Raw genomic sequence first — 12,508 nt, 5'->3', positions numbered from 1 at the left:
CCTTGAGCCCGGATGCTGTAGCAGATGAATCAGATAGAGTTCTCCCGCAATGCAAATAGTAAAGCGCTACAAGGCGCGGGCCGATATATCGGCTCTGGCACTTCTCGCCAGTACAACAAGAGCCGATATATCGGCCTCCGGCACTCAAAGGGTTAATGACATGTGACTTCGGAAAATTTACGAAACAGCACTTCCAAATTTGAAGGGCTGTCATTTTTTATTTGAGCCTACATGAAAAATTGATAGAAATTCTTTGAAAATTTTTATCTAGATCAGTTAATTTTATTGTGTCTTCCTTTTTTTTTACTGTGCCGCAGAGAAATTTTTCGATAACTCATTGTAATTCGTTAACGATGAGCACCGAATATCCCCGATTACTTCCGACGTTGGACGCCATCATGGGATCTGTTGCATCAGCCAGTTGACGTCCATCTTGTCGTCACATATTAGATTTTGAATTTTTACCTGAGGTCGATATAGAAGTTTTCCCAAGTCGATAAAGAAAATTTTATTATACGGCATAATAATTTTTGTCAGGCCTGTAGTTTGTGTCGAGGTTGTAAGGTAGCACAGCAATTATTATCAGAATCATCCTACAAAAACTCCCAGATTTTTCCCTCCATGTAGTGGAATTATTCGACTGGTTATGCGAAGAGTGGCATGAAAATCGGTTATTTTATGACCGATAAATACGTGAAATAAAAATCGAAAAGTACTTTGGTCGCAAATTGGAGAAATACGATGATCCAGCCATATCGACAGAGTCATCGTCTGAGTTACCATCCAATCGAAACTTTGTCTTGGAAGAGAGATCAGAAACTACTTCACGCCATTACGTGAAATAGCTATAGATGTAGCTATAGCTACTAAGATGCAGCATGTACTACTTCGAACTGACTTATAACTAGTGTTATTATTTTCTCCTATTAACTCCTATTTCAGCAATAATTTTTTTGTTATGTTTCGATCTGGTAAATGATGTTGTCTTCAAAGACTCCCATCAACTCCATAAAATGTAACCACCAGCGCCCTTTGAATCTCAAAATACAGACAGAAAAAGCGAGTGGTAAAATATGAGACTTAAAACGTAGTTTGAACTCGTAAATTACGATTTTGAGAATTTAAATTATGATTTCTAAAACGTAATTTACGATTTTTGAAATGTAAATTACGATTCTAAAAAACGTAACTTACGATTTTGAAAAGGTAGATTATGTGAGGGAATTTTTCAAAACAATAATACGTTGGGCCAACTAACAGGACGTAGTAGAGGACAAGGGGGCCCTTGTGTGTACTCCACTCGACACCCCGGATTTTCATCTGGAAAACATTAGGACGCTGGCAGCGTTGGCTGTTTTCCGGTCATAAACAAAAGGGGTCTACGTGGGCCTGAGGGCCCTAGAACTACGAAAAGTGGAGGACAGTTCGCTCCCCGACTTAACCGAGAGTACATCGCCAAACTTATTTCTTTTTACATCCATTGTTCCATTTAATCCGGAATTTATCGGAGTTGCTGTATTCAATCGTTTATTTAATATAATCGACTAATGTAATACTTCTTAAAATAAGAAGCATTGGTTTTAGTTTATTTCAAACTCCTGACACTCAGGGCATATTTCCCTATAATTATGATTTCAAAAAACGTAAATTACGAGATCCGACGTCGTAAATTACATTTTTTGGGGCGGAAAATACGAAGTCCAACGTCGTGTTTTTCGCTTCTTTCCCTTTCATTTACGCGAACCAATCACGTAAAATCCTTGATTGTTGAAATCGTAAAAGCAATAAAAGAAAAAAGTGTTAAATTTGTGAAATTTTCTAGTAACGTTCTGCAACAGAAAAAACTCTGAGTAATTTGGTACTTGCATTTTTCATTGGTTTAATAAGCATTTTTCGCAATACTTTCGAAATTGCTTTGAAAAATTTTTGAAAAAAGGTCTCCGAAAGGTGAGCGCAGATGATTCAGAATCATTTGAAAGAGAGAGGTTCCATGTTGGCAAAAAAAATTTTTTTCTCGATTGCATTTGCGATTTCATAAATCAAGGATTTTGCCTTATTGAGATTTTATAAATGACCTTCTATTTTACCTCCCCAAAAATGTAATTTACTAGATGAGATCTCGTAATTTACGTTGCGTTAATTGAAATCGTAATTTACAGTTTTTACGTTGCAAAAACCGTAAATTACATTTTTTAAATCATAAATTTCGTTTTTAAAATAATAATTCACGTATTCAACCTCGTAATTTACGTTTTCAAAACCGTACGTTTAAAATCTCTTATTTTGCGGACATTTTATTTCTGTGTGTACATTTCAATCATTTAAATTCGGTTTTCAGTGGCTTCTAATAAATATCACTAATTTAATTTTTAATATGATAGTTTATCCAACGAAATCTTTAAACCCTTCACTTAGTAAAATGGAAGAACTAAGTATGTCAATTGCACTATGCAACTCTTCTCCACAGCCCAGGTAGGAGTCGCCAAGCTTCACGCCCGGGCCAACTGTGGGTTAGGCTCGGCTGACCAAGCTTCGGTAATCCTAGACTCGACCAGGCTTGGTATCTTAGTCACACCAGAAAAAGCCCAGGCTTGGATCCTTCCCTGATATCAAACCTGGGTACCAAGCTTGTGCCAAGCCTGGGAAAAGTCTGGTTCATTGAGCCTCGGTTCATAGCTCCTCAACCAGTCCTGGGCCCAGACTGACCAACTCGCTGAAATTTATTTCTTCTTAACTAGCCGGTATGCTGATTCTACTTACACGTCAAACCAAAGGGTGGCAATTCCCTATGGTATTATGCCTAATTGTTGAGCCCATATTGTTACATAAGTGTAAAGTAAGTTTTCGAATGCCACAGGGTATCTGGTTCATTTGTCATTTATCTGGATATGTTCAGTACTATAAACTGTTTGAATAAAGCCTCGGCATTTTTTAATATATGAGCCTGGTAGGGTGCTGGTTCGAAGGCCTGGACCAGCCTTAATAAGTTAGCTTGGGCCAGCCCTCATTACCAGGCCTGGCCCCACGTTACATTCCAATGCTCATCCACTACTGGTCCAGGCTTGGGTGCCAAGCCTGATGCAAGCTCACCTAGTCTTGGGAATATCTTGGGTGAAGCCTGGGCCATTGGTGAATTCCTACCTGGAAAGTGACATCGTGATTGCCCAGGCCATAGCAGCCATTCCTTAATTGACGGCGGTTAAAACACTTTACGTCCGGTAATTTTGCGAAATTTCCTTATGCTAAATGGGAAGCAAAATAATTTGTAGACTCATCACAAGATGCACAATTAAAACCGACTGAATATGCTCGAAGCGCTGAGTGAAACTAACAAAAGTCCTTTAACTTCCAACGTATTTTTTCAGATTTAAAAATGAAATGGGAAGGTGACCGACATTTATCTCTCCGGACAAAATGTTTTTCAAAATTTTCTCTCCAAATTTTCCTCTCCTGATAAAAATGTCTCTCCAAATTTTCTCTTTTGGAAAATTCCTCTTCGGAGAAAGAGGAAGAAGGATTACAGATTTTAATTTGAAAATCAGTAATCACTAGATTTCTGAGGATATTACAATTAATTTGTGTACGTTTACATTTTGGTTATTGTAGTTATCGGGGCGTTTTTGTGGGTGTCGGTCTAGACAGAATTTTTCTTCGAGAGATTTTTTCAAATGAGGACTTTTGGAAGGATAATTATCCAGAGGTCTTTTTGGATTTTGGGAACCAGATGGGAGCGGTAGACAATTACAATTATCTTTAAATACTGAGAACTACATACAGAAAAAACTAATCGTAAAATACGAATTTTCACATATAATACCACAAGTGGTTCAAAATTATCGAATATTTCCCGATAGATTCGTTGCAAACAAATGAAGGAGTCAAGTTTTTCAGGCTAAAAAATCACGAGTGCGAAGCACGAGTGATTTTTCCTGAAAAACTTGACGACTTCATTTGTATGCAGGGAACCTAGAGGGAAATATTCTATAATTTTGAAGCTCGAGTGGTATTCAGGGGATTATTTTTCCTATCCAAATTTCGGCCAAGAGAATTGTGCCATGACATGAAAAGAGGTTTATTTGGTTAAGTGTCGTTTGTTTACCAAAATATTCAAAAAATTATCGCTGATATTCGAGGTAGGCTATACAAAATATCAACAAATGGTGCAATTCTATTGGCTGAAATTTGGGTGGGAAAAATAATCAATTGTAATTTTCGTGATTTTTAAACATGTGAATTACGTTTTTCAAACCATAAATTACGTCTCAAAAAAAGTAAATTACGAGTTGGAAAACGTAAATTACTTGTCATTTACAAGATCTCAATTTCGTCAAATCCTTGATCGATGAAATCGTAAACGCAATTGAAAAAAAAACTTTTTTTGCCAATATGAAATCTTCACGTTTCAGATGATTTTGAATCACCTAAGTTCCACTTTTAGAGCCATTTTTTTTTAAATTTTACAGGCATTTTGAAGATACGGCGAAAGACGCTTATTAAACCAATTAAAAATTTGTAAATGTCAAATTACTACGAATTTATGCAGTTGTAGAATACTATTGGAATATTTGATCCATCTGACACTTGTAATTGTTTTATTGATTTAACGAGACATAGTCGCACGCCACCGCGCGCGATTTGGTTAATCTTAATTGTTGTGATATTTTTTATTTAAGTCACATTTGTGGTGAGCGCACCTTATTTTAACTACTGTATGAGTAGAGCAGTTGAATTATAGGGATATAAAAAGTCAATGTAATATTTAAATTCAAAATAATTATACCAAAATGATCCTGAAGTAATCGCGTATGACGTTGAACACGTCATCATTTCGTAAACATGGATCTTTAAAAATTGCTGATATATTCACAGCTGATCTATTTCCCACTTGTAGGCAACATGCAAAATTTTAAATGTCTTGAAGCTGTAAGACGACTTGGAAAATACAGGAGTTTCGATAAGATATAGATATTTACATTTGATGAGTAACTTGTTTCATTTCCATTTTCTAACTAAGTTTTTATTTTCTACTAATTAACTCATCCTTTGACTTGATTTACTTGATACTTGTGTACTTGTGAAATTCAAATTTTCGCCGCTGTGAATGTATCTACCAATCACGAATAAGTGTTACGGAATTTCGATATGTTCGATTCGATTCGAGATTTGAGGTGTATGTCCTTTTTACAAAAGGATAAGCGTTTTTTACAAAATTTTTGAAATTGTCTTGAACATTTTTTGAAAAACTGTCTCCGGAAGTTGGGCTCAGACGATTCAGAATCATCTGAAACGTAAAGATATCCTATTGGCGATTGTTTTTTCTTTTCGATTGTATTTACGATTTCATCAATCAAGGATTTGACAAAATTGAAATCTCGTAAACGCCGGAGTAAAAAGCATAAATCACTCATATTTTACCTTCAAAAAAACCTAATTTATGAGGTCGAATCTCAACAATTATGATTTTCAGAATTATTATTAACGTTTTTTGAAATTGTAATTGGTGAGTTAGGGACTCGCTATTTACGAGCTTGAACTCACAGTTTGCATTTTGAAAATCGTAAATTACATTTTATGAATAGGAAATTACGTTTTTTAGTTATGTTATTTTAAGTTATGATTTAAATTTCATATCTTACGATTTTAGTATTTTCTGTGTAAGTATGGAGAAAAAAAATAATTTTTTCCAAATATCCATTTACATCAGAGAAGAATTTATTTTCTAAAAATTGTATTTCTGCAGTCTAATCCCTGCCAAGGGAGACACAATTAGCTTTCAATCACGATAATCATATCACTCTAGAAGATGATTATTTTATCCCTGACCTTGAATGAACTCCATTGACAATTATTTTGTTTTTCTAAATTTCTCATTTTCTTGAGAAAAGAATTTCGATGAATTACTTAATGTTCATAATTATTGAAGGAGTTCACTCAACGTTATAATTAACATGATCATATTCTAGAACAATACAAGTATTCCTCGATTTCACAAATAAACGATAGAAAAAAGAAATATTTTCTTCAAGTAAATGGACATTTGGTAAAACCAATTTTTTTCTCAGTGGATTACAGATAAAAATCTTCAGTAAATAACATGCAGTTGGCCATATTGATTTCGAATAATGCAGACATTCAATCTGATCTCAAGAAGAGATAACCCGGCGTCAAAAAAATTACGGGGTTTGGAGGTAAAAATTATTCCTAGAATTTTGAATCGAAGATGTGGTGATGATACTGATAAAATTTTCAAACATTCGACATTTCCTTTATCTTTATTTCGTCCACTTAGGTCCTTAAACTGTGATCTTGTTTCATAATTTTCCATTCGTGATGAATGTTCAGTGGAGCAAGTTTTTCTTTACAGTAATGACACTTGGAGTAAATTTTGAGTCACTCTCACTTGTCCTAGACTCGATAATACCAGACTCAGATATTTCCTGTGCTACAGATAGTCCATAAAATGAAAATACTGATACATACAAACTAAATGCAAAATAAAACACATAATTCATCGAACTCAACTTCATACATGTCTTAATGCCATATTGGATTTGTGCGTATTGTGACCTATATCCTCGTGCTCGATAACAAAAAAAGAGGCAGAATATGTGGCAGTGAGTGTGGAATAGAAGCGACAATCGAATCGGGGTGCGATTTGTACTGTTCGGGAATTTCCATTAAGCCCATCTCATGATATTTCTATTATTCCTTCAAAACATCTATATATCTATATCTATGACCCATCTTCTCCCTCCCCTCCCCGCCCCCTCTGCCATCGCCATTTCATGAATCATTAACTCCTCCAATCATAATCGATCCATTCCATTTTGAAACTTTTGAATTTTACTGAAAAAATTAATGATAACAATAAAACTGTGTTGAGATACGCTCAAAGTAAAAGGGGAGGGAAACGATAAAATCACACTTTTTCATCTTCTATCACCATATCACGTTTTACCTAAGAATATTTTGTGTTTTTCTTCATTGCTACAAAAATGTATGTATATTTTTGTTTTTGAAATTATTAAATTTGTTTTCACTGGAATCAACGTAGTTGACTCCATTCACTTATTTAATTAAGTATCTCATGTTCTTGACTTGCTTACCACTCTTAGCATCCCATTGCCATTTTTCACATCTTTCCATTATTCAAGTCAACGAACTTGCATTACTTTTCAAGCCTATCATCCATCATTTATTCACTCTACATTGTTCCTTCTCATCTCCAACGTCCATTGGATATAAGAGCTATTATGTGTATAATATCTAAACGAACACATATTATACTTCAATTACAATAATCACTCTCAACCTTCAATAAAATTGTTTATTTTTGAAGAATTCAATTTATCAATCCATTGAGTTCTGCATTTCGCTCTTTAATTATAATTATTATTTTTTTTTTCATGGAAGTATCTGTCTTCCGTGTTTTTTTTTTCTATTTTGCAAAATGATACTTTTTTTTCCAACGGTAGTTTCTATAATTGCATAGTTTACTCTCAGTTCTATCACTGCCTCACTACTATTTGATTCTACTTGTGTTGCATATACGTCAGTATGACTTAAATTTTGGGTGGATTTTAAATCTCTTGATGTCTTATATAGCCGTTTTACCCATTGTGGTTTCTTTATTATAAATAAAATTTTATGTTCTTATGCATTCATAGGTGAGTTGTATACGACGACATTATTATTAAATCATCACGGCATTATTATTTCCTGTTGTCATTCAATTTTATAATCATCAATTCATTCATTATTCATTCTTCTCCAGTTATTTCAATAATATATTATTACTAGCATTATTATTGTATTTTAAATATCATTATTTTTAGGGCTCTTCTGAAGAGGTACTCAGTAACTATCCAATTCTCATAACTTTCCATTCCCCTAATTTATTTTTATGGGTTGGTTCACATTATTTATATGTCGTTTTGTCTCACTTGAACGTAAAAACAAATCTCACCACATTACGTTCAATTTAGTTTATTCATTCTCTTCGATTACTCATATCCCTCTCTTTCTGGAAGAGTTGCCTTCATTGAACAAACGCTAACAATAATGAAATTATATTTTTTGTCACTGCTGCTACCTTCAGTCCATCATGAAAACTCCCTTTTCCCTCACTTGTAAACGATAAATCGAAACTTGTTAACGACTAAACATTTCGTTTACTAAAACTAGTAAACGAGAAATGACAAAATTTGCCACTCGCTGAGTGTAACATCATTAACCAAAAAATACACTTTGGATATAGGTGCGGCGGGATTTGAACTCGGCTTCGTATCGGGCCGCCAACTTCACACTCGTCCCCACCCCCCGTCGCACTTTTATCGAAATATACTATTCGTTTCACGCTCATGGTGTTGCCATCTGTGCGATTCTTGAAGGCGGGATAATTGATTAGATTAATGATTGAACGTTGAAAATTCCGTGTTTGAATTGCGACGATTTATTAACATCAAATGGTTTTTTATGCCAAACGTGGCAGTGCGTTTGGAAAGGGCAAATACAGATGTACACTGATGAGAGGGGAGAAAAGAGAAATGGAAATAAATTTCATATATTTTCTTTGCATCCTTCCGATGTAATATGTATACATGGAATATTTTCCTTGTAGCCAATGGAGAGTGTCATGGACATCATAAACACATAGACTCTCGGGTGACCCTGTCATCGGTAATCGAAGCAAGGGGATCCCAAAATGTTCCTGCCTCACGAATTCTACTATTTATTATTTAATTCATTAATTTCAATTAATATTTCCATATTTTTCACTTTATGTTTCAGGCATTTCATTGAAACTTTTAATATTATCTTGAGTTTTTTTTTTTTTTTTTGTTTTTTCTACAATGGGGATAATCGCTGAAAGAGAAGTGCGAGCTAGTAAGGTGTCTTCCACTTGGATGGACTCAACGAAAATAGCCTTCGTCGCCTTCTCTTCAATCTCCCACTGGACATTCTTGCCTTCTTTCTCGTTGAAAGACTGTAATGAGTACAATGCCATGTGCCAAATGAAAGAGATCGTCTGCCCTCGTCGTGATGATCAATATCCTGCTTCCTCAATTCCATACGTATTTTGACATGATGTAATTTTAATGGCTGACAGGAAATATATGTGGTACAAATTGTGCTACATGCACGACACCACCAATAAGACCAACTATCTTGACAGCATATAAATAACCCCCGCACAAAATTATTGAACATTACACGATGTAACTTATCAACCATTTTCGTTACTTTTGTCAATTTTATCACTGACAAGTGGTTGCGTTGTATCGGTGAAGACTTGTCAACGGTGGAAGTTCCGCTTCTCATCAAACAGCTCGAAGTACTACGTACAAAGATAGCATCAAGGGCGGGACTCCAGAGAAAAATCATCTGACCGGTACAAAGGGAAATTAGCCCGACCCAAATCCATGCCAGACAAAGTAATGATACGGGCACTGGTAACGATGTTGCATTACTCGATGACGATGATGATGATGATGAAGATGATGATGATGATGATGATGATGTTGGTAATGGTGATGTAGTGTCAGTCCCACCGCTGACGCAGAATGAAGAGGAGGCACTCTTGGTGGATGGTGGCACGGAGAACTCTGGACTATTTCTCGCGGTGCTTTGTGGATCTGTAGCAAACGAAAGCAAATGCATATTATTCTTTGACGCTAGCAAGATGCTCATAATGTGGTTATTGAGACTGGTAATGTTGGAAAATTAGAACACAGCTCTTCTGTTTTTCAACAAAAATCACTCGAGAAGGTTTATGATGTGTTTGAAAGAGTCTCCAGAAAGGGACTGATTTATGATCTGCTGTGCTCTGAAGATCTTGAGATCATTGTAACCCTTGTCACATGTGGTATTCAAAGGAAACTGTCCTCTGGAGTCATAAACGTTCTCTTGTTTAATCCCTTAGTAAAGGTTTTTCAAATAGTAAGAATTCAGTCTCTGGACACCGGTCCTCTAGGTCAGTCGTGCCTTCCTCGTGACAGTACTAAAGAGTTCTAGTTAAAGTAATTGATTGTATTGCTACATCTATATACAGGGTGTCCCAGAATTGCACGTCCAGACTTTAAACTTAAGTTGGGGGTGAAATTCTGGATCGAAAAGTCCTGAGCGACTTTTTGATCAGACGCACCCTCTTCGACTTATTCAGGGTTGAAGTTGGACGAATCAGGGGCGTGGGATAACCGGTCGCACGACGGTGAGGAAAACGTTCGAGTGTGGTGGTGTCCCCACCATACGGTACTACTCCCCTGTGGTGGCAGAAAGAGATGACTGGCGGCGGCGGGTAAGAGAAAGGGGAGGGAAATGAAAAAAATGAACACCAAAAAAAAAAAAATCATCAGCGATTGATCATTTTTTTTCTCCTTCGCTGAAAGAAAAAATGAAAATCTCATACAGGGCCAATGGGGCTTTAGAAACTTAAATCGCCGGGTTTTTTTTTCCTGCGATGTAATTTTCAACGCTGCTTTTTTCTCCTTTTCGATTAGATTAAGACATTTAATGGGCCTCAATCGATGGGGAATTTATTCCTCCATCGAATGCCCTTGGTTTCACCCCTTGGCATTAATTAGGGGAGGAGTAAATAATTTTTATGTAGCGGGCGGGTGTTCATTTTTTTCATTTCCCTCCCCCTCCTCTTGACCCCCGACGGTTGTCATCTCTTTCTGCCGCCGCAGGGGAGTAGTACGGTATGGTGGGGACACCACCACACTCGTATGTTTTCCTCACCGTCGTGCGACCGGGTATTCCACGCCCCTGATTCGTCCAACTTCAACCCTGAAGAAGTTGAAGAGGGTGCGTCTGATCAAAAAGTCGCTCAGGACTTTTCGATCCAGAATTTCACCCCCAACTTAAGTTTAAAGTCTGGACGTGCAATTCTGGGACACCCTGTATATATAAATTACGTGTCACGTTGTTTGTCCGCGATGGACTCTTAAACTACTCAACCGATTTTAATGAAATTTGCACTCCGTGTGCAGTTTGAATCAACTTAAAAGATGAGATACCAGCTGTTATACCAGCTTTAACGTCTTTCTTCGTAAATATTAATGTAATTGTACTAAGGGGCTATGGTAGTAGAAAATCTGTCATGGAGGTCGCCATATTTTTTTACAAATGGCATCTAGGTAAAAAAGCATGGTGATCACCCTGACTGATGTTCTCCTACAGTTCCTCCTAAATAGTTCAATACAATGTAATATAACAAAAACCTTAGCCACAGCAACGCGTGGACGGGTCTGCTAGTTTATTTATATACTTTTACCCATATCCCAATAGCTAATTAGTCGAAGCGATGTTTCTTGTTTTCTTTTGTAAGACTTCAAAATAAACATTGGTAGTGCATAATATGACGTATTGTCAGTAACACAGGACGTACCATATTACTAAAAAAGAAGATGCGAGATTCTTCAATTATAGAATATCGAGATTCGAGAATCGATTGTTCTTGATCGAGTTATGAAATCCATCTTACTAAAGGAAAACATGCGGTATTCTCAAACTATCCAGTATCGAGATTCGAGAATCGATTGTTTGTTAGGGGGGGGGGGGTGTATGGAATAACGGGCCAAAAAAAAGCGTTTTTGAAGATTTTTTTTTGAGAAAACTACTGAATATTTTTGAATAGTTTTATTATCATATTATTCAGTGACATTTCAAATATGTTTTCGAATGTCTAGACAACAAAATGTCGAAAATCAACGAAGTTGCAGCCACTTGAAGTAGGCACTCAACGGAATTCCGCACATTGCGGTGTCCCGGATATAAGATCGTAGAATCATCCCAAACACATGGGACAAAAAAAATTAGTTCTTTAGAAGTATATCTCCCAGCCAACGTTGCCCTTTCAAAAGAAAATTTTTTTTTTCATTTTTTCAACAGTCGATGAAGGTAAAAGTACGTTTTTAGCCCTAAAAATGCGCCATTTGTGGCTGTAAAATCGAATAGAAGCAAAAAATAAATAAAATGGGACCGTTGGCTGGGAGTCAATTCTATGTTGCACAAGTGTGCAAAATTTCAATACGATCGGTGCATAACTTTTTGAGTTATCGTGGACACCGACTTCAAAAAAGGCGTTTCGAGAAAAACGCGTTCAAAGTTTTGGGCAAAAAAACCGACTACCTGCTCGACGCGCTCAACAGTTTTCGATGGGGCTCCGTGTTTGACGTCATATCTCAGTCAGTTTAACTCCGAATGAGCTGAAATTTTGAGACAACATTCTTCAATAGTTGTACATTCGATTTAACAAATAAAAAAAATCATTTTTAAAAAAAATTTATCCCATACCCCCCCCCCCCCTTAATCGATTTATGAAAATAATCGATGGTTATGAACGCCATATCCACTCGGACCTCCAGAGTGCTTATCGCGTGACGCGCGTCTTCTTATCACAGTCCTTATATATAAAGAAGAACCACCGAGAATCGACCGTCTTGCTAGGGAAGCCACTACGATGGAACCGTACCCCTTTCGTATTCCTTTCACTGATCTCCGCGAG

The 12,508-nt window shown here is 36.4% G+C and overlaps 1 protein-coding gene across 2 annotated transcripts in view; it reads right to left on the bottom strand.

The window, feature by feature from the left end:
• Positions 1-1,943: 1,943 nt before the first annotated feature.
• Positions 1,944-12,508, bottom strand: part of Mid1 — a 50,181-nt gene continuing 39,616 nt past the window's right edge. Inside the window, exon 4 of one of the 2 annotated variants that reach the window (XM_064137497.1) lies at positions 1,944-9,635. In XM_064137497.1, coding sequence (XP_063993567.1) covers positions 8,884-9,635 — 752 coding nt within the window. In that variant the 3' untranslated portion in view covers positions 1,944-8,883. The remainder of the gene's footprint in view (positions 9,636-12,508) is intronic. The other variant, XM_064137499.1, reaches the window with a different exon arrangement.

The sequence above is a fragment of the Diachasmimorpha longicaudata genome, chromosome 18, assembly GCF_034640455.1.
Source record: "Diachasmimorpha longicaudata isolate KC_UGA_2023 chromosome 18, iyDiaLong2, whole genome shotgun sequence".
Lineage (NCBI taxonomy): Eukaryota > Metazoa > Arthropoda > Insecta > Hymenoptera > Braconidae > Diachasmimorpha > Diachasmimorpha longicaudata.
The sequence above is the reverse complement of the archived record's forward strand: the minus strand, read 5'-3'. Positions and strand labels throughout refer to the sequence as shown.